Source organism: Oncorhynchus masou, chromosome 29, assembly GCF_036934945.1.
Source record: "Oncorhynchus masou masou isolate Uvic2021 chromosome 29, UVic_Omas_1.1, whole genome shotgun sequence".
NCBI classification, from domain to species: domain Eukaryota; kingdom Metazoa; phylum Chordata; class Actinopteri; order Salmoniformes; family Salmonidae; genus Oncorhynchus; species Oncorhynchus masou.
This window is the reverse complement of record NC_088240.1, coordinates 67,495,502-67,518,003: the sequence shown is the minus strand read 5'-3', so window position 1 is coordinate 67,518,003 and position 22,502 is coordinate 67,495,502. Positions and strand designations below refer to the sequence as shown.

Sequence of the window (22,502 nt, the reverse complement as noted above, 5' to 3'; positions counted from 1 at the left end):
GAGTGTGACAACATTAAGTAGCAGCGTAAGGAAGCACCGTGTGGGGAACACACCTGATCAAGGATATCAGAGAACTGCCACAGTTTACTGAGCTCCACCAGATTGAGCCAAGTCATGTCTAAGATCCACTTGGCAGGCTTATGGGGACAAGCCTTCAGATCCAGAGAGGCACCTCCTGCATAGGACAGACAGAGGATGTCCAATGGTCTGTGAGCAATGAACAACATTTTGCTATTCAACATTTCAGTAACTGTGGACTACAGATTGGTGGAATTAATTGGAGGACGAAGTTTGTTTCAAACCTTTAATGAGGGTGAGGAACTCGGCGTGTTTTACGCGGTTACTCTGCATGTCGATCTTCAGTGTCAGCAGGAGGGTAAACAGGAATTTGTGCTCCTCATACAGACCCCTGGCTGCGTACTTGTGCACCTCAAAGGTCATATGCTCAATTATGTTCGCTATTCGCTTGCTGGTAATTGGACTTTTGGTTGATCTGTTCAGAAGGCATAGTGTGGTGGTTATTATGTTAATATTAAAACTATTTCTATAGTTTCAGATATTATACTTCAAGAATCAGGCAAATCCTACAACTACACAAAAAACTATGCAAAAGCACAAATCTCCCAGTGTCAATTCAAAAATCATTGATTACATATTCATTCAATTCAATGGTCACATAAAATGACTGAACCACATCTGAGGACCAACAATTTGAATGAAATACATAAATACAAATATATGTTATTCAGTATGAGACAAAGTGTATTACTACTGTACCTGGCCAGAGAAAGGTCAAAGATTCCCAAGAACTGTCGTAGTGACGTTTGGTACATGACGTTAACCATGGACATCTCAGTGATGAGGAAGTACAGGATGCTGCCTCTGGTGGCCACTGTAACAGCACAATAACACACAGGCTGACAGTGAGTGACAGACAACGCTCATTCTATATTATCATACATCCATTTCTGCTCAAACAAACTTGCCACTGGAAAAGTGTGAGGAACAGATTGCTCCTGAAGAACAGTCAACACAAGGTGGTTCGTGCCTGTTGCTGTCCACCAGAGCACTGTGATTGGTTGGTCAGCCAATCAATAAAGAGCCCAAAATGTTTTGACCTATACTCTAAAACAAACCGGTACATTACACCCTCCCGAACTCACCAAGTCTGTACTGAGAATAACTCTACCCTAACCACAGTACAACCAACTCACCAGGTCTGTACTGAGAATAACTCTACCCTAACCACAGTACAACCAACTCACCAGGTCTGTACTGAGAATAACTCTACCCTAACCACAGTACAACCAACTCACCAGGTCTGTACTGAGAATAACTCTACCCTAACCACAGTACAACCAACTCACCAGGTCTGTACTGAGAATAACTCTACCCTAACCACAGTACAACCAACTCACCAGGTCTGTACTGAGAATAACTCTACCCTAACCACAGTACAACCAACTCACCAGGTCTGTACCGAGAATAACTCTACCCTAACCACAGTACAACCAACTCACCAGGTCTGTACTGAGAATAACTCTACCCCAACCACAGTACAACCAACTCACCAGGTCTGTACTCCTCTCTAGCGGTGTTGATCTGGATCTCGGTCTCAGCTGAGATCTGTAGTTTCTGTGTGACGTCCTCGGCGGTGCGCTTGGTGTTGCCCAGGACGATGATGAGGCTCTCATCGTCCACCAGGGAACCCTGGGTAGAGGTCAGACGATACAGCAGGTTGTCCTCCAGCTCTTTCATCTTCCTCTTGTTGGCTGTTACATCTTCCAGCAGGTCTGTGCGCTCCTTCTCCAACTCCTAGAAATAACAGGGATAGATAAGAGCACTGTTCAGACACATACACTAATGTTCTTGTTGGCAGTCACATCCTCCAGCAGGTCCGTATACTCCTTCTCCAACAGGCAGAAACACCGGTCAGACACAGCTCAGAACAGGAGAGTTCCCACCTGGACAAAAGGAACACCTATGTGAGAATGCTATTCATTGACTACAGCTCAGCGTTCAACACCATAGTGCCCTCAATGCTCATCAATAAGCTAAGGACCCTGGGACTAAACACCTCCCTCTGCAACTGGATTCTGGACTTCCTGACGGGCCGCCCCCAGGTGGTAAGGGTAGGTAACAACACATCCGTCACACTGATCCTCAACACAGGGCCCCCCCATGGGTGCATGATCAGTCCCCTCCTGTACTCCCTATTCACTCATGACTGCACGGCCAGGCACGACTCCAACACCATCATTAAATTTGCCGATGACACAACAGTGGTAGGCCTGATCACCGACAACGATGAGACATTCTATAGGGGGAAGGTCAGAGACCTGGCCGTGTGGTGCCAGGACAACAACCTCTCTCTCAACGTGATCAAGACAAAGGAGATGATTGTGGACTACAGGAAAAAGAGGACCGAGCACGTCCCCATTCTCATCGATGGGGCTGTAGTGGAGCAGGTTGAGAGCTTCAAGTTCCTTGGTGTCCACATCACCAACAAACTAAAATAGTCCAAGCACACCAAGACAGTCATGAAGAGGGCACGACAAAACCTATTACCCCTCAGGAGACAAAAGATTTGGCATGGGTCCTCAGATCCTCAAAAGGTTCTACAGCTGCACCATTGAGAGCATCTTGACTGGTTGCATCACTGCCTTGTCAGGACCCGGTTTCGAACCTGGGTCTCCGGAGTGAGAAACAGTCACTTAACCAACTGAGCCACGAATAGACAGCAGAACCCAGAAGATGAGGCAGACACAGCAGTACTTAAGACGGTGTATTTAATAAAGAAAAAATCCTAAAATACAAAAAATGGCAAATCCAAAAGGTGGTAGGTAAAACACAAAAAGACCTCAAAAGAAACTCACCAAAAATAAACAAAAACAAAAAACAGAATACCACAAGAACGTCACCCGGAATCGACAAGAGCACACAGAACACTAGGGCAGGGTGCTAACATACAAACACAGAGCACAGAACTGAGGGAAACAAAGGGTTTAAATACAATCAGGGGAAACGAGACACAGGTGCAAATAATAATGGGGATCAAGGGAAAAACATAGGGACAAAAAGCACAATGGGGGCATCTACTGACCAAAACCCGGAACAACCCTGGCCAAATCCTGACATGCCTGGTATGGAAACTGCTCGGCCTCCGACTGCAAGGCACTACAGAGGGTGGTGCGAACGGTCCAGTACATCGCCAAGCTTCCTGCCATCCAGGACCTCTATACCAGGCGGTGTCAGATTTAGCCCTAAAAATTGTCAATGACTCCAGCCACCCTAGTTATAGACGGTTTTCTCTGCGGCTCTTTAATTACTTGTTACTTTTATCCCTTATTCTTATGCATATTATTTTTAAACTGCATTGTTGGTTAGGGGCTCGTAAGTAAGCATTTCACTGTAAGGTGAAACACCTGTTGTATTCGGCTCATGTGACTAATAACATTTCATTTGATTTCAGACCAACAGAAAGAGATAAACGGGCACACCATTCAGACAGACACTGATTTAGGGCGTCATTTTTCAGGTCTTTAACATTTCTCTGCATACAGACCTGGCTGGGTTCATGCTCTCTGTGTTCATTTGATTCAGTACATTTCAAAATGGGTGGTCACAGTCATTATGTACAATTCTAATAAATGCTCACTGTTAAACAACTACAACAAAATGACCTTTTGTTGATACAGTGCCTTGCGAAAGTATTCGGCCCCCTTGAACTTTGCGACCTTTTGCCACATTTCAGGCTTCAAACATAAAGATATAAAACTGTATTTTTTTGTGAAGAATCAACAACAAGTGGGACACAATCATGAAGTGGAACGACATTTATTGGATATTTCAAACTTTTTTAACAAATCAAAAACTGAAAAATTGGGCGTGCAAAATGATTCAGCCCCCTTAAGTTAATACTTTGTAGCGCCACCTTTTGCTGCGATTACAGCTGTAAGTCACTTGGGGTATGTCTCTATCAGTTTTGCACATCGAGAGACTGAATTTTTTCCCATTCTTCCTTGCAAAACAGCTCGAGTTCAGTGAGGTTGGATGGAGAGCATTTGTGAACAGCAGTTTTCAGTTCTTTCCACAGATTCTCGATTGGATTCAGGTCTGGACTTTGACCATTCTAACACCTGGATATGTTTATTTTTGAACCATTCCATTGTAGATTTTGCTTTATGTTTTGGATCATTGTCTTGTTGGAAGACAAATCTCCGTCCCAGTCTCAGGTCTTTTGCAGACTCCATCATGTTTTCTTCCAGAATGGTCCTGTATTTGGCTCCATCCATCTTCCCATCAATTTTAACCATCTTCCCTGTCCCTGCTGAAGAAAAGCAGGCCCAAACCCTGATGCTGCCACCACCATGTTTGACAGTGGGGATGATGTGGTCAGGGTGATGAGCTGTGTTGCTTGTACGCCAAACATAACGTTTTGCATTGTTGCCAAAAAGTTCAATTTTGGTTTCATCTGACCAGAGCACCTTCTTCCACATGTTTGGTGTGTCTCTCAGGTGGCTTGTGGCAAACTTTAAATGACACTTTTTATGGATATCTTTAAGAAATTGCTTTCTTCTTGCCACTCTTCCATAAAGGCCAAATTTGTGCAATATACGACTGATTGTTGTCCTATGGACAGAGTCTCCCACCTCAGCTGTAGATCTCTGCAGTTCATCCAGATTGATCATGGGCCTCTTGGCTGCATCTCTGATCAGTCTTCTCCTTGTATGAGCTGAAAGTTTAGAGGGACGGCCAGGTCTTGGTAGATTTGCAGTGGTCTGATACTCCTTCCATTTCAATATTATCGTTTGTGCTCCTTGGGATGTTTAAAGCTTGGGAAATCTTTTTGTATCCAAATCCGGCTTTAAACTTCTTCACAACAGTATCTCGGACCTGCCTGGTGTGTTCCTTGTTCTTCATGATGCTCTCTGCGCTTTTAACGGACCTCTGAGACTATCACAGTGCAGGTGCATTTATACGGAGACTTGATTACACACAGGTGGATTGTATTTATCATCATTAGTCATTTAGGTCAACATTGGATCATTCAGAGATCCTCACTGAACTTCTGGAGAGAGTTTGCTGTACTGAAAGTAAAGTGGCTGAATAATTTTGCATGCCCAATTTTTCAGTTTTTGATTTGTTAAAAAAAGTTTGAAATATCCAATAAATGTCGTTCCACTTCATGATTGTGTCCCACTTGTTGTTGATTCTTCACAAACAAATACAGTTTTATATCTTTATGTTTGAAGCCTGAAATGTGGCAAAAGGTCGCAAAGTTCAAGGGGGCCGAATACTTTCGCAAGGCACTGTACATTCAAATGTTTTTATCCATGATTTCATAAGCATATGATTGGACATGGTTCCTGACCTGTTTCTCAGTGAGGATGACCCGTCCCAGCAGCTGGTCCTCCAGGCCCCTCATGGTGACAGTGAAGTCTATGATGGAGGTGCGGGCGCTGATCTCTGGGGTGTACGCAGGGTTGGGGAGCTTAGTGGTCACATAGAGACGGAACCCCCTCATCACATCCACCTCCTTGTCTCCCACTTTCACCTGGTGCAGGAAGAAAGACAGCCACGAAGGGAGAAAGACAGCCACGAAGGGAGAAAGACAGCCACGAAGGGAGAAAGACAGCCACAAAGGGAGAAAGACAGCCACAAAGGGAGAAAGACAGCCACAAAGGGAGAAAGACAGCCACAAAGGGAGAAAGACAGCCACAAAGGGAGAAAGACAGCCACAAAGGGAAAAAGACAGCCACAAAGGGAGAAAGACAGCCACAAAGGGAGAAAGACAGCCACAAAGGGAGAAAGACAGCCACAACGGGAGAAAGACAGCCACAAAGGGAGAAAGACAGCCACAAAGGGAGAAAGACAGTTATGAAGGGAGAAAGACAGTTATGAAGGGAGAAAGACAGTTATGAAGAAAGAAAGACAGTTATGAAGAGAGAAAGACAGTTATGAAGAGAGAAAGACAGTTATGAAGAGAGAAAGACAGTTATGAAGAGAGAAAGACAGTTATGAAGAGAGAAAGACAGTTATGAAGAGAGAAAGACAGTTATGAAGAGAGAAAGACAGTTATGAAGAGAGAAAGACAGTCATACATCAGAATGTACATCAGAATGTATTCCCAAACCACTCCATTGTGACAAAAGCTGTTGTCCAGATTAAGCAAACCAAGGCCATGTGATTCTTTATTCTACATGTCAGAGAGGCATGTTTGATCTTTGTAGCCTATTTCTATCTGAACGTTCCAAAATGTTCAATCCTGCTGAACGGGATAATGACATATCTTCCTGACGTTGTTTGCAACCAGAAAAACGTACCAAGCAATTGTTTGCCAGCAGTGACTGTTATAAGCGTAAATAAAACTACATAGACACATGAATGTCGAGAGCTTGGGACTACAAGGTTCTATCTGTAAAAAGATGATTCTGAGTTAATTGGCTTTAAAGTTCTGAACCCACATTGGTTTGAATTGTGTCAGCGATTTTTATATTGTATTCATTTAAACTTAACACCATGAATTGTGGTATTTAGAGTACTATATAGCTAGAGAACATTGAACTGAACAAGGTTGTCAATAACAACATTGACACATTTTGTTCTCGATGTATTATACAAGAGAGAATAGCCCCAGAGATAATAACCCCATAACGATAATGTGTTTGATTTGATAATGTGATGATTGATAATGTGGTTAGGATAATAGTACATACTTTATAAGTGGAGCCCGTCTTGATGAAGTTTTTCTCCAGTACGTTGTCCAGTGCAGGGTCCAGCTCCTCCCCTACGTCCTCAATCAGTAGGGGGCGCCCCAGAGACAGGCTGTCCTCCAGGTGGTTCCTGAAGTACTTGTGGTTCAGGGAGGTGATCTGGGAACCACAGAAACGTCTCATTACTGACACAGTATTACACAGAGTTTCTTTACCAAGAAGGAAGATCTGACAGATCCAAAGGTTAGTTAGGCCTAAGGCTAGTGTAACCGCTGTTCGGAAACATACAAAATCTATCGGCTGGACAATGGGAGGGCATAGTTATGGGAGAGTATACTGTGAAAATGAATGCAGCCCAACCTGCAGTTCATTCATGGATTCTTTATTTTTTATCCAGATCTTGCCCTGGGTCTGAGGGTCTATGAGGAGAGGGAAGCGTGAGGCCTTGGTGATGATGATTCCGTTCTGGATGGATAGGTCATCGTTGGGCAGGCCCTGAAGGTTCCACTCGCTGACCGTGGGTGCGTCGATCAGCATCTCGGTCAGGTTGAGGTTGTTCCCGAACGGGATGTGTCTGGTCTTCATCTCCCTCTGCCAGTCGGTTAGGAGAAGGTTCCGGAACTCCTGGTTGAAGGGGCCGGAGTAGGACAGAAAGGCCGTGGCCAATAAGACGTCACCTGAACCAGGAAGTAAGCACACATAGGTTGGTTCATGCCTCCATTCTACTGTATAGCATAACTACAGATAAAATACTAATACACATTGAAAAATATGGTACAGACGCAAACGGAGCATCTCCCCCAAAATATACGATGTAGAGAATTGTAGACAATGGACAAAAGGTAATACGAAGCTTTAGTTATTACTCTAAAATAGGTGGAGAAAAAAGGTTTGAATGAACCCACCTACAAGGCGCTTGGTCTGGGCGGCAAACTCTTTGCTCTGCTCTGTCCAGCGCTCCTTCTCTCCAGCCAGACCACTGATGAGGCTAGAGGCTGTCTGCATCTTGTGTCTGCAGCGTTCAGCATCCTCCAACAGAGTCTGAGAGAGAGAGGCAGAGAGAGAGAGAGAGAGAACATATATGTTTTTAACATATGTATTTATTTTTAATGTAAGGCAATGAGAAGAGGTGTTCAGTACCTGTTTCTCCATCATGGCCTTCTCATACTCTGCTTGGACCACATCCAGCTCTGCCTGCTTGTCATCCAGCTCTGCTTGGGCCGCCTGCAGGTCTATGTTGGCTATGGCCAGCCGGTTCTGCTGCACTGCCAGGTTAGCCTAAGAGGAAAGTACAGTATCAAATATTAACTGGACACTCAGGGACAACAAAATGTACTGGAAACAAGAAATCAATTAGTAAGTTTTTGGTACACATGTCAGAGGTTATCAGAGAGGCGGGTGGTGTTACACAACACTACCCGGTTTAGGCCCACCTTTAATGGGAGCACCTCCTTGTTGATGGAAAAGAAGGAGGCCATGGCTTTGGTCCAGGAGGCCAGACCAGCCACGTTTCCACACACGCGCTTGGCCGTCTCCAGGGTGTAGTCTGGCATGTCGAAGTAGGGCAGCAGTAGCTCCACCATCTCCTCATTGATACTGTCTTTGGGGAATTGCTGTTAGAGAGAGACAACAGAGCCGGAGATGTCAAAGCAAGCTGCCATTGCATCACCACTGAAGTTGATTTCCTGGTCATATGTACAGTTGGTCGGAAGTTTACATACACTTAGGTTGGAGTCATTAAAACTTGTTTTTCAACCACCACACAAATTTCTTATTAACAAACTATAGTTTTTCTCAGGTCGGTTAGGACATCTACTTTGTGCATGACACAAGTAATTTTTCCAACAATTGTTAACAGACAGATTATTTAATTGTATCACAATTTCAGTGGGTCAGAAGCCTCCGGTGACGATCTACGGTCCGGAGTCTCCGGCGACGATCTAGGGTGTGACTAGGGTGGGTCATCTAGGTAATTATATATCTATGTTGGCTCAAATTTAGGCAGCCATTTCCCCTTTTGTGTTTTGTGGGATCTTGACTATGGATAGTAGCCTGTTAGCACTATTATTAGCTTCACATTTCGTTTTTCTTCTGTTTTGTTTGGTGAGTTTATTATTTATTAAACATGTGGAATTCTACACACGCTGCGCCTTGGTCCAATCATTATAACGAACGTGACAACTTCTAATCCACTGGGAATGTGATGAAAGAAATAAAATCTGAAATAAATAATTCTCTCTACTATTAATCTGACATTTCACATTCTTAAAATAAAGTGGTGATCCTAACTGACCTAAGACAGGGAATCTTTACTTGGAATACATGTCAAGAATTGTGAAAAATGTATTTGGCTAAGGTGTATGTAAACTTCCGACTTCAACTGTACCTATAGTGTAGTGTCAATAGTGTAGTATGTTACTGTAGAAATGCACAGTGTAGTCTGGTTACAGGACGTAGATGTTGTACCTGCACACTGTAATACTTGATTTGTTTATCTAAGCAATTAAAAGTAGATGCTGGCCATCTGTTTCCTACCTGCAGACTGCCCAGGAAGTTCCCAGCAGTCATGAGTTTGAGGGACTCCTGCCAGGAGGGCATGGTGCAGTTCTTCTCCGGGTCGATCTTCACCGTGTTCACCCTCCTCTGGAACAGCAGCAGAACACAGTCCATGATCCTCATGATGAGGTGGGGAGGCCGACCCAGGGTCCGCACCGTGGCAATGTCCGACGGCTTGATGGTCTGATGAATACATGAGGAAGGAATACAGCTATATGAGTAACTGAGGGAGCGTTCATTAAATATTCTCACCTGATGTACAGAGAGAGAACTACCATGTTGAGGAGGGGAGGGTTGGGCAATCATTTCAGCTTGAGGGTCACGTCGGGATTTAAAAATTCAGCTGAGGGCAGTTATTGAAAACATACAGGTCCATTATATTTTGTACATACTTTCTATATTGTTTGACATTCAAGAGTGGCCTGGAGTGTTTTTAACCCAAGATAATCATAAAACATGTTTTTACTCCAACCTCCCCTGGGCCACTATGAATGGGCTCGTACGTTGCCCACCCCTGATGTTGAGGGACAAGAACAACCCCCCACCCCCCACACCACAACCGACCTGTAATGCACCCTCAGCCTCCTCCAGGGCTGGCTTGGCAGCCTCCAGCTTCTCCTCAGCGAAGGCCTTGTCAGCAGAGATGTTGTCCACTATGGCCTGAGCCTTGTCCTTGACCTTCTGGACCTCCACCTTGACCTTCTCTGCTGCCTGGGCCTTCACTGTCACCACCTTCAACACCTGAGACACAACAAACCATCACAAGAGAGACAGGAAGTGAGGTGCATCTTTTGGTTTGTATAAAGCAACAGTTAATATGCAATATGAAGAGTGTTGGTCCCATGTTTAATGAGCTGAAATAAATATATATATTTTTATCCATACGCACAACAAACATATTTCCCCAAAATTTGGTTACATCTATGTTAGTAAACATTTCTCCTTTGCCAAGTTAATCCATCCACCTGACAGGTGTGGCATACCAAGAAGCTGATGAAACAGAATGATCAAACAGGTGCACCTTGTGCTGGGGACAATGAAAGGCCACTTTAAAATGTGCAGTTTTGTCATACAACACAATGCCACCGATGTCTCAAGTTTTGAGGGAGTGTGCAATTGGCATGCTGACTGCAGGAATGTCCACCAGAGCTGTTGCCAGAGAATTGATTGTTCATTTCTCTACATAAGCTGCCTTTTAGAGAATTTGGCAGTACGTCCAACCGGCCTCACAATCTTAACCACTCCAGCCCAGGACCTCCACATCCAGATTCTTCACCTGCGGGAATCTGTTCCACTGGATGTCAGAAGGTGAATTCACCAATTTGTAAGTCGCTCTGGATAAGAACGTCTGCTAAATGACTTAAATGTAAATGTAAATGTCTGAGGGGGTGGAAAGGGGGGGTAGGAGTATTTCTATTTGTAATAAAGCCCTTTTGTGGGGCTGGGCCTGGCTCCCCAGTGGGTGGGCCGGGCTGCCAAGCGGATGGGCCAATGCTCTCCAAATTGAATGATTTCCGCATATGATCTGTGACTTAGTAAAATCTTTGGCGCCCCTGAGTTGTGCCGTGGCGGAGATCTTTGTGGGCTATCCTCGGCCTTGTCTCGGGTTGGTAAGTTGGTGGTTGAAAATATCCCTCTAGTGGTGTGGGGGCTGTGCTTTGGCAAAGTGGGTGGGGATATGTCCTTCCTGTTTGGCCCTGTCCGGGGGTATCATTGGATGGGGCCACAGTGTCTCCTGACCCCTCCTGTCCCAGCCTCCAGTATTTATGCTGCAGTAGTTTATGTGTCGGGGGGCTAGGATCAGTTTGTTATATCTGGAGTATTTCTCCTGTCTTATCCGGTGTCCTGTGTGAATTGAAATATGCTCTCTCTAATTCTCTATTTCTCTCTTTCTTTCTCTCTCTCTGAGGTCCTGAGCCCTAGGACCATGCCTCAGGACTACCTGGCATGATGACTCCTTGCTGTCCCCAGTCCACCTGGCCGTGCTGCTGCTCCAGTTTCAACTGTTCTGCCTGCGGCTATGGAATCCTGACCTGTTCACCGGACGTGCTACCTGTCCCAGACCTATTATTTGACCATGCTGGTCATTTATGAACATTTGAACATCTTGGCCATGTTCTGTTATAATCTCCACCCGGCATAGCCAGGTTCCTCTCTAGGTAAATTCCTAGGTTTTGGCCTTTCTAGGGAGTTTTTCCTAGCCAACGTGCTTCAACACCTGCATTGCTTGCTGTTGGGGTTTTTAGGCTGGGTTTCTGTACAGCACTTTGAGATATCAGCTGCTGTACGAAGGGCGATATAAATAAATTTGATTTGAGCTTGAATATTGCGTTTATATTTTTGTTCAGTATATGTACACTTCAAAGTTCTGGTATTGGTATTTGGTAAGTCTGTTGCTGGGAAACAAGAGATAGAGGAGTAGCATACACACACACCATGTCTGCCTTCTCGTGGGCGATCTGCAGCTCCTTCTCTTTGACCTCCAGCTCTTTGCTGAGTAATGCTACAGACACAGAGGCCTCTCTCAGCTTCTGAAGACCTGTGTTCATCCTGATGGAGAAACAGAATTGGATCAGAAATCATTGTATTACACCAGTATACCAGGTAAGTTCGGTCTAATGAGTAAAAGGATGACTGAAAGGCAGAATACTAAAAGAGCGATATAGTACAGTATACACCATATATTGGTATATAGAATACTATATAATACTAGCATTATATAAAATCACGTGATAGACACACATCATGCTGTGATAAACATCTACAATTTCTTTAGACCATGGTGTACTGTGAAGCTGTATGTTCCACATAGGAACAAAGAGCATTAAGAGAGTAAGGAAGTACTGTAATTACCTGTGTGCCAGCGTCTGCACCTCGGAGTGCTTCTCCTTATAGATGGTCTTGTATCCCTGGATGAAGGAGAGGTAGGACTTGGGAGTGACGTGTGTGGCGCGGCGGTACCTCTGGAAGTAATCCACACACTTCTCTGCCACGCCGTCCTGGAAGGAGCCCATACACTGCACCACCTCCCCCTTCACCACGGTCGAACAGTCAATGTCATAGGTGGATAGGAAGTGCTCTGACACTGGAGAGTACACAGATTGGAGATTGAAGGAAATCACTATTAAAGTGTGCAGCATACATTTATACTGTATGTGTGCATACACAGAGACGAAAACACATGAATACCCACAAACGGACACACAGACACACAGACACACACACCTGCGATCAGAGCATCTTTGGGCCAGCGGCTGAACCAGTCCATGGTGCAGCCAGAGATGAGGGCAGGGAACTTCAGGGCTCTGTTCCGGAACTTTTCCCCAACAGGAGAGAAACAGAGAACGACGTGTAGGTTCTGTCTGACCCTGCTCATAAAATAGTCATGGAGGTTCTCATTGGTCGATGTTCGGCGAGGAAACTCTCTTTTCATGACTGGTATGAGGTCACTGATGATCTCGTCAATTTCGTCTCGAGCAAACAAGTTCGACACCTGAGAAACCAGCACAATATATAACAACAGTTATCCAAGTTCTAATGGAGTGCAATATTTTTTTCTCAAACACAGATTGACACAACTTCTTGAAAATGCTCTAATGTTTTACGTGTGTTCATGTGATCAATGTGCTGACCTCCCCTGATGATAACACATTATTCATGTACTCCAGGAAAGACTCGTCCTTGATCTCGTTATCAGTGAAGATGAAGCTGATGCCTTTTCCCTGCTGGCCTGCTGTCCTGTACAGACCCTTCAGATCCTCCATCAGGTTAGCAGTGTTATACGAACTGAGGACAGAACACAGGGATGTTACAGGTGATAGCAAAGGTGTGAAAATACATATTTTTCTATCTTTCTCAGCTCTTCCTCAATGAGTATTTCCTCCATTCCTCCAATGCATTTTGAGAAGGAGGCGAGGACAGGGGCTTGAGGAATCAAAGAAAGACAGAGAGTCACTGTGCACTTGCAGAAATGCAAGCAAAGCTACCATCTACAGGAGGACAACAGAACTGCATGACCACATTCAATACATGATAAACACCTGTTACAGTTGTAGAGGCCGTGTGTATGAGACCGTGTGTCTGTTCCAATACCCTTCCTAGCATACTACTTAGTATGAAGTATGTAGTAGTATGCTAATATAGATATTGGAGGGTGTGTCTGTACCGTGTTAGTGTTATCTGAAAGGTCTTGTATCCGGCGATGAAGGAAGCCAGTTTAGTCAGGCTCTGCTTGCCTGAGCCCCCCACTCCTACCAGAAGGGAATTCCCTCTGGGTGTGCGGATGATTCTGGAGATCTACAGACAGACAGACAGGCAGAGTATTAGAGTGGGAGAGACCATTTCCGTTCTTATATCAAGTGATTTGGTGTGTACACTCATTGGTGACTGACTTTAAGATAGCGAAGCCCTTCAAAAGCTTAGTTTAATGTTTAGTAATATTTTTATGAAGACCCTCTTTGTAATGTGATATAAACATGTGTTTAATACCTTATGAGCTATACACAAGACACTATAATGCAAGACAAAGGTGGTAATAATTGCTCATAAACACCTATAGGTGAACATGATGACAGTTTCCCTCTACCTTGACAAGGTGTATCATAGCATCTCTGAAGAACACCATGTCCATGCCAGCTCCTCTGATGCTCTCGTTGTACTGGCCAAGGAACATGTTGAGCCTGTCCATCAGGCTCTCAAGCGACTCGATGGGCTCATACACCTTGGGCATCTCAAAGTCTGTATCCTCTGGCTCCTCACCTGGTGGGAAAGTTTTTGTCATTGTCAATACCAGATTATTCATTCAAATGATCCAACTCTCTGCTAATGTTGATTTGGCAATAATGAAGAAATTTGAATGTAAATAAAATGTTTATTTTGTATATATATATATATATATATATAGTGCCTTGCGAAAGTATTCGGCCCCCTTAAACTTTGCGACCTTTTGCCACATTTCAGGCTTCAAACATAAAGATATAAAACTGTATTTTTTTGTGAAGAATCAACAACAAGTGGGACACAATCATGAAGTGGAACGACATTTATTGGATACTTCAAAAACTTTTTTAACAAATCAAAAACTGAAAAATTGGGCGTGCAAAATTATTCAGCCCCTTTACTTTCAGTGCAGCAAACTCTCTCCAGAAGTTCAGTGAGGATCTCTGAATGATCCAATGTTGACCTAAATGACTAATGATGATAAATACAATCCACCTGTGTGTAATCAAGTCTCCGTATAAATGCACCTGCACTGTGATAGTCTCAGAGGTCCGTTAAAAGCGCAGAGAGCATCATGAAGAACAAGGAACACACCAGGCAGGTCCGAGATACTGTTGTGAAGAAGTTTAAAGCCGGATTTGGATACAAAAAGATTTCCCAAGCTTTAAACATCCCAAGGAGCACTGTGCAAGCGATAATATTGAAATGGAAGGAGTATCAGACCACTGCAAATCTACCAAGACCTGGCCGTCCCTCTAAACGTTCAGCTCATACAAGGAGAAGACTGATCAGAGATGCAGCCAAGAGGCCCATGATCACTCTGGATGAACTGCAGAGATCTACAGCTGAGGTGGGAGACTCTGTCCATAGGACAACAATCAGTCGTATATTGCACAAATCTGGCCTTTATGGAAGAGTGGCAAGAAGAAAGCCATTTCTTAAAGATATCCATAAAAAGTGTTGTTTAAAGTTTGCCACAAGCCACCTGGGAGACACACCAAACATGTGGAAGAAGGTGCTCTGGTCAGATGAAACCATAATTTAACTTTTTGGCAACAATGCAAAACGTTATGTTTGGCGTAAAAGCAACACACCATACCCACTGTCAAACATGGTGGTGCCAGCAGGGACAGGGAAGATGGTTAAAATTGATGGGAAGATGGATGGAGCCAAATACAGGACCATTCTGGAAGAAAACCTGATGGAGTCTGCAAAAGACCTGAGACTGGGACGGAGATTTGTCTTCCAACAAGACAATGATCCAAAACATAAAGCAAAATCTACAATGGAATGGTTCAAAAATAAACATATCCAGGTGTTAGAATGGCCAAGTCAAAGTCCAGACCTGAATCCAATCGAGAATCTGTGGAAAGAACTGAAAACTGCTGTTCACAAATGCTCTCCATCCAACCTCACTGAGCTCGAGCTGTTTTGCAAGGAGGAATGGGAAAACATTTCAGTCTCTCGATGTGCAAAACTGATAGAGACATACCCCAAGCGACTTACAGCTGTAATCGCAGCAAAGGGTGGCGCTACAAAGTATTAACTTAAGGGGGCTGAATAATTTTGCACGCCCAATTTTTCAGTTTTTGATTTGTTAAAAAAGTTTGAAGTATCCAATATATGTCGTTCCACTTCATGATTGTGTCCCACTTGTTGTTGATTCTTCACAAAAAAATACAGTTTTATATCTTTATGTTTGAAGCCTGAAATGTGGCAAAAGGTCACAAAGTTCAAGGGGGCCGAATACTTTCGCAAGGCACTATATATATATATACATTTAATATCCTTATAATTATTGTATATATTCACATAACCTTCCTTTTTAAACTGCAGTGTCTACAACATAATAATACAACTAAACACACCATCTTAGAATGTACTGTTTGAATCCTTAGTACAAGGTAGAAAAATACAGCACATATTTAATATATACAATATGGGTTCAGAAACTGTAAATGACTTATCTCATGCAGGATCATGGGATCGATACAGTGTATGTATGTGAAGGGGCTATACAGTACCTGGTGCTCTGGCTATACCTGTAGCTTCAGGAGCATCCCTTAGGAAGTCAACAAAGTAGCTGTCTACTCCGAAGTCGACCACAGCCCTCTCTTCCTCTCCTAGCTCCTCCTCTACTAGCTTGGCCAGGGCCCTGTCGAACCAGGCTACATCTTCTGGCATGGTGAACCGGTCTGCGATCACACGCTTACACTCGTGCTTCCACAGCTGAAGCAACACCTACAGCATACAGGGTCAAAATAAAACAAACTTTCACTCATGGAAATGTTAAGTCTACATTCACAGAACGACTGCTGATTAAATGTGTAGAATCTTACTGTAACTTAGGACAGAAGGCATAGCTATTTTTGTCAGTTCATTCAGACCTTTGGATCCAGTGAGAAACCTTTTGATATTTATTCCTCTAGTTGTATTGGATTAACTGATTGATTATGTTAATGATTATGTTAATGTCTTTCAAGAGGAAATTCAGTCACACTTTTGGATAGTCTGGATAGTCCATCTGTAGAGCATGTCATATTATCAACAAACTATCTGTTGATAAGCAGCTGCTCGCTAAGGTTATAGTAAAGGTTAGGTTTAGAATTAGGGTAAGGGTAAGGTTAGGGTTAGTTGAAATATTACTAGTACATCTACAGATGGACTATCCAAATAAAGTGTTACCGGAATCATTTTTATGGACTCACAGTAAGAGAGTTGACCACCTCAGCGGTTGGGTTGAGCATGCCCTGCCAGACTCTGGACAAGTCTCTGAGGTTGAAGATGTAGTGGAACTTGGCCGGAGTGGGCAGCATCTTGACCTTGGTCATTTGCCACAGCCGACGGGTCAGCGGCACCAGCTTGGCCACAGTTCCACGCACCTCTTCTGTGAAGCCTCGCCGGACACAGTAGTGTCCTGTCCCGATGACTCCTGGTCAGGGAAAGGAATGAGATGAGGGGAAAAGGGGTTGACGACGTGAAGGTGGTCGAAGCATTGAGGTAAATAAGTGAAAGAAAATAGTGTTTTTGTTGAGAGATATATATAATGTTGTAATTATATATGTATATATAGATATCTAATATAGTCAAAATTCAAACAAGACCATTGTAAATGGATGAGAAGTAGTACAGGTAACTCAAATTACAGGGTATTCATACATTTTCTTTTTGAAATATGCTAAAGGGGGAGAGGGAAACCCACCCTGATCAAGAAGATAAACCATAGTCTCCACACAGATGCAATTTTTTAAAGTTTTTAAAGGAGCCAAACCCACCAAATATCTTGTCGATGGATGCGTTGGAGGGCAGGGTGCAGTTGAAGATGGAGAACTGCCTCTTCAGTCTCTGGGGGATGTCGTTGCGACCTCCCCCTGGGTGGATCATCGCTGCCAGGAACTGGATGTCCACTATATTGGTGAACTCCCCCGGCTTCTCCAGATTGAAGAACCCGTTCTGTTCCATCAGCTGGCGGACTATCTCATTGGTAACCTAAAGCAGGGTGAGTCAAATTATTAGGTAAAATGGCTGAATAATCTGTTCACTCTTGGATTGCAATTTCATATGGTAAGGTTTCCCAGGAAAACAAATGGTAAAACTGTAATTTTTGGGCTTTCGCTATGGTGATTTAACGAGTGCTGAGTTTGAGTCCGACCTGATCTCCCCATTCGTTGATGACTGGCATGTTGATGTCGTCCACAAAGATGGACATCTTCTTCCCTGCAGGAGGGCCATAGGTGGTGCCCATCCGCTTGTCCACATAGCTCTCCACAGTCCGCTGGAGGGAAGGAAAGAAAGATTGGGCGTTTCATCTTTACAGACAGTGAATAAGAGAACAAAACACACATTTGAAGTATTGTTACTGTAAATAAATGGCGCCTAGACCTGAAGTAGTCAGATAAACTTACTGAAAAGTGACTGGAAAACATTTTCATTCATTCACAACTGATCTTAGAAAGTCCTACCCATCTAAAAGTTGAAAAGTTAGAGTAAAGAGCAGGAAGTGTGTGGTGTTGTTTTGGAGGTGTAATACCTGGAACATGAGTGACGTTGTGGCGGAGGAGAAGTTGAGACTCTTGGCCATGTGAGTTTCGGGATCGTACTTTGACATGTATCCCTTGATGATGACGGTCTTGGCTGTGCCTTGCTCTCCGATCAACAACACAGCCTGTGACAAAACGAGGAAGGAATTACTCTTGAAGGTCTGACCATGATCACATGGCTAGGGGGTAATTTATCCTCCATGTACAAGCCACTTGCCCACTCAGAACAGGATTGCTAATATGGGATCAGTTTAGATTATAATAAGAATATACAGTGCTTACGTTACAGCCTAAATATAAAATGGACACAATACCCCATAATAACAAAGCAAAAACAGTTTAGATTATTTTTTACAAATGTATTAAAAATGAAAACTGAAATTTCAAATTAACTTAAGTGTTCAGACCCTTTACTCAGTACTTTGTTGAAGCACCTGGCACCTGGCAGCGATTACAGCCTTGAGTCTTCTTGGGTATGACGCTTTGCACACCTGTATTTTGGGAGTTTCTCCCATTCTTGTCTGCAGATCCACTCAAGCTTTGTCAGGTTGGATGGGGAGCGTCACTGCACAGCTATTTTCAGGTCTCTCCAAAGATGATCAATCGATTTCAAGTCCGGGCTCTGGCTGGGCCACTCAAGGACTTTCAGAGACTTGTACCGAAGCCACGCCTGCGTTGTCTTGGCTGTGTGCTTAGGTCTGAGGTCTTGAGCACTCTGGATTAGGATCTCTCTGTACTTTGCTCCGTTCATCTTTCCCTCGATCCTAACTAGTCTCCCAGTCCCTGCCGGTGAAAAACATCCCCACAGCATGATGCTGCAACCACCATGCTTCACCATAGGGATGGTGCCAGAGTTCAATCTTGGTCTTCAATCTTGTTTCTCATGGTCTGAGAGTCTGAGAGGTGCCTTTTGGCGGGCTGCCATGTGCCTTTTACTGAGGAGTGGCTTCCATCTGGCCACTCTAACATAAAAGCCTGATTGGTGGAGTGCTGCAGAGATGGTTGTCCTTCTGGAAGATTATCCCATCTCCACAGTGGAACTCCGGAGCTCTGTCAGTGACCATCAGGTTCTTGGTCACCTCCCTGACCAAGGGCCTTCTTCCCTGATTAATCAGTTTGGCCGGGGGGCCAGCTCTAGGAAGAGTCTTGGCAGTTCCAAACTTTTTTATTTAAGAATGATGGAGGCCAATGTATTCTTGGGGACCTTCAATGCTGCAGACATTTTTTGGTACCCTTCTCCAGGCCTGTACCTTGACACAATCCTGTCTCTGAGCTCTACGGACAATTCCTTCGACCTCATGGCTTGGTGTTTGTGTGACCTTATATAGACAGATGTGTGCCTTTCCAAATCATGTCCAATCAATTAAATTTACCACAGGTGGACTCCTGTAGAAAAATCTCAAGGATGATCAATGGAAACATGATGCACTTGAGCTCAATTTCGAGTCTCATAGCAAAGGGTCTGAATACTTATGTAAATAAATGTATTTCTGTTTTATTGTTTTAATACATTTGTAAACATTTGTAAAAACCTCTTTTCGCTCTGTCATTATGTGGTATTGTGTGTAGATTGATGAGGAAAACAATGCATTTTATCAATTTCAGAATAAGGCTGTAATGTAACAAAATGTGAAAAAGGTAAGGGGTCTGAATACTTTTAGAATGTACTGTACATACACTACATGACCAAAAGTATGTGGGCACCTGCTCATTGAACATCTCCTTCTGAAATCATGGGCATTAATATGGAGTTGATCCCCTTTTGCTGCTATAATAGCCTCCACTCTTCTGAGAAGGCTTTCCACTAAATGTTGGAACATTGCTGCAGGGATTTCAGCTACAAGAGCATTAGTGAGGTCGGGCACTGATGTTGGGCGATTGGGCCTTGCTCACAGTCGGCGTTCCAATTCATCCCAAGGGTGATCGATGGGGTTGAGATTAGTGCTCCATGTAGCCCAGTCAGCTTCTTCAACATCGATCTCAACAAACTATTTCTGTATGGACCTCGCTTTGTGCACAAGGGCATTGTCATGCTGAAACAGGAAAGGGTCTTCCCTAAACTGTTGCCACAAAGTTGGAAGAACAGAATCGTCTAGAATGTCATTGTATACTGTAGCGTTAAGATTTCTCTTCACTGGAACTAAGGGGTCTAGCCCGAACCATGAAAAACAGCCCCAGACCAATATTCCTCCTCCACCAAACGTTACAGTTGGCCCTATGCATTCGGCCAAACCCAGATTAGTCCTTCTGACTGCCAGATGGTGACGCGTTTCCACTGGCGGCGAGCTTTACACCAGTGCTCGGCCTTGGAGTACCATTTCATGAAGTTCCCAACGAAGTACAGACAATCTTTATGAGCTTCAGCACGTGCCGGTCCCGTTCTGTGAGCTTATGTGGCCTACCACTTCGTGGCTGTGCCATTGTTGCTCCTAGACATTTCCACTTCACAATAACAGCACTTTCAATTGACCGGGGCAGACATTTGGTGAACTAACTTGTTGGAAAGGTGGCATGCTATGTCGGTGCCATGTTGAAAGTCACTGAGCTCTTCAGTAAGGCCATTCTAAGGCCAATGTTTGTCTATAGAGATTTCATGGCTGTGTGCTGAATTTTATACACCTGTCAACAATGGGTGTGGCTGAAATACCCGAATCCACCTATTTAAAGGGGTGTCCACTTACTTTTGTATAGTGTACAAAGGGTACTTGATCCTAGAGAAGCACTACTACTCAGAGACCCTTTGTGAATATGGACACCCACCTTGCCCTGTTTGGCGATGGTCTGGATGAGGAAGTCAGTGCGGACATTGTCTACGTTGGGGACCAGGATGGATCCGTACTCTGGGGTGAGGTCTGACGGATAGACGTACTCCTCTACCCGTGTGTTCCAGTGGACCCACTGACCTGCACATACAAGAATAAGTAATTGAAAAACAAATAATACGAGCATCATGAACACCATCCACAATGTCCTCAGCTGGAATTTTCACCATCCACGATGTCCTCAGATGGAAATACTTTAGTTCAGTTGTACGGAATGACTGTCAAATAGATAAATTACCCTTATTCTGTTCAAAAAGGACAACATTTTTCAGATGATAATACCCACCGGAGGGTGAACATATCATGATAGACTGGTAGCAAGCAGCACTAAGGTAACACCAACATCAGCTGTGCGGGTGAATTTAACGCATATTGATGGTTTAATGAGATATCTGATGGTGATATTTTTAATTAAGCAAGAGCACTGTGAAAGACCAATATGATCTACACTGAACAAAAACAAACACAACAATTTCAAAGATTTTCCTGAGTTGCAGTTCATATAAGGAAATCAGTCAGTTGAAATAAATTTATTAGGCCCTAATCTATGGATTTCACATTACTGCGAATACAGATATACATCTGTTGGTAACAGATACCTTAAAAAAAAGGAGGGGTGTGGATGTGGATCAGAAAACCAGTCAGAATCTGGTGACCATATGTAGCGCGACATATCTCATTTGCATAGAGTCGATCAGGCTGTTGATTGTGGCCTGTGGAATGTTGTCCCACTCATCTTCAATGGCTGTGCGAAGTTGCTGGATATTGGCGGGAACTGGAACACGCTGTTGTACACGCCAGTGGCCACCGAAGGTGAGCATTTGTCCATTGAAGTCGGTTACGACACCAATCTGTAGTCATGTCAAGACCCTGGTGAGGACGGCGAGCATGCAGATGAGCTTCCCTGAGATGATCACTGACTGTTGGTGCAGAATTTCTTAGGTTGTGCAAACCCACACTTTTATCAGCCCAGGTGGCTGGTCTCAGACGATCCCGCAGGTGAAGAAGATGGATGAGGAGGGCCTGTGCTGGCGTGGTTACACGTGGTATGCGGTTGCGAGGCCGGTTGGACATACTGCCAAATTCTCTAAAATGACATTGGAGGCAGCTTATGGTACAGTATGGTATGAAAATTCAATTCTCTGGCAATTCTGGCATTCGTGCACTCAGCAGGCCAATTGCACGCTCCCTCAAAACATGAGACATCGGTGTCATTGTGTTGTGTGATAAAACTGCACATTTTAGAGTGGCCATTTATTGTCCTCAGCACAAGGTGCACCTGTGTAAGGATCATGCTCTTTATTCAGCTTCTTGATATGCCACACCTGTCAGATGGATTGATTATCTTGGCAAAGGAGAAATGCTCATTAACAGAGATGTAAACCTAAGGGTCCTAAGGGTCCTGTGTGGCTCAGTCGGTAGAGCATGGCGCTTGCAACGCCAAGCGTCGTGGGTTCGATTCCCGCTGGGGCCACCCATATGTAAAAGTAGTGGCTCCAGCTGACTTGTAAGTCGCTTTGGACAAAAGCGTCTGCTAAATGGGATATATTTTATATATATATTTTTAAGATTTTTAGGCATATTGAACATTTCTGGGATCTTTTATTTCAGCTCATGAAACATGGGACTAACACTTTACATGTATGTTG

The 22,502-nt window shown here is 43.9% G+C and overlaps 1 protein-coding gene across 1 annotated transcript in view; it reads right to left on the bottom strand.

The window, feature by feature from the left end:
- LOC135520361 (dynein axonemal heavy chain 5-like) overlaps positions 1-22,502 on the bottom strand; it is a 67,725-nt gene that overhangs the window by 5,315 nt on the left and 39,908 nt on the right. The window contains exons 45-68 of the mRNA XM_064945852.1: positions 20,792-20,934; positions 18,022-18,156; positions 17,644-17,766; positions 17,267-17,480; positions 16,700-16,923; positions 16,034-16,232; positions 13,858-14,030; positions 13,438-13,568; positions 12,905-13,058; positions 12,498-12,765; positions 12,126-12,357; positions 11,708-11,822; positions 9,837-10,013; positions 9,252-9,455; positions 8,150-8,329; positions 7,857-7,994; positions 7,622-7,757; positions 7,077-7,393; positions 6,720-6,875; positions 5,375-5,557; positions 1,572-1,815; positions 778-892; positions 303-493; positions 54-175 (exon numbers count right to left, since the gene is read on the bottom strand). Of these exons, the coding sequence (XP_064801924.1) occupies positions 54-175; positions 303-493; positions 778-892; positions 1,572-1,815; positions 5,375-5,557; positions 6,720-6,875; positions 7,077-7,393; positions 7,622-7,757; positions 7,857-7,994; positions 8,150-8,329; positions 9,252-9,455; positions 9,837-10,013; positions 11,708-11,822; positions 12,126-12,357; positions 12,498-12,765; positions 12,905-13,058; positions 13,438-13,568; positions 13,858-14,030; positions 16,034-16,232; positions 16,700-16,923; positions 17,267-17,480; positions 17,644-17,766; positions 18,022-18,156; positions 20,792-20,934 (4,274 nt within the window). The remainder of the gene's footprint in view (positions 1-53; positions 176-302; positions 494-777; positions 893-1,571; positions 1,816-5,374; positions 5,558-6,719; positions 6,876-7,076; positions 7,394-7,621; positions 7,758-7,856; positions 7,995-8,149; positions 8,330-9,251; positions 9,456-9,836; positions 10,014-11,707; positions 11,823-12,125; positions 12,358-12,497; positions 12,766-12,904; positions 13,059-13,437; positions 13,569-13,857; positions 14,031-16,033; positions 16,233-16,699; positions 16,924-17,266; positions 17,481-17,643; positions 17,767-18,021; positions 18,157-20,791; positions 20,935-22,502) is intronic.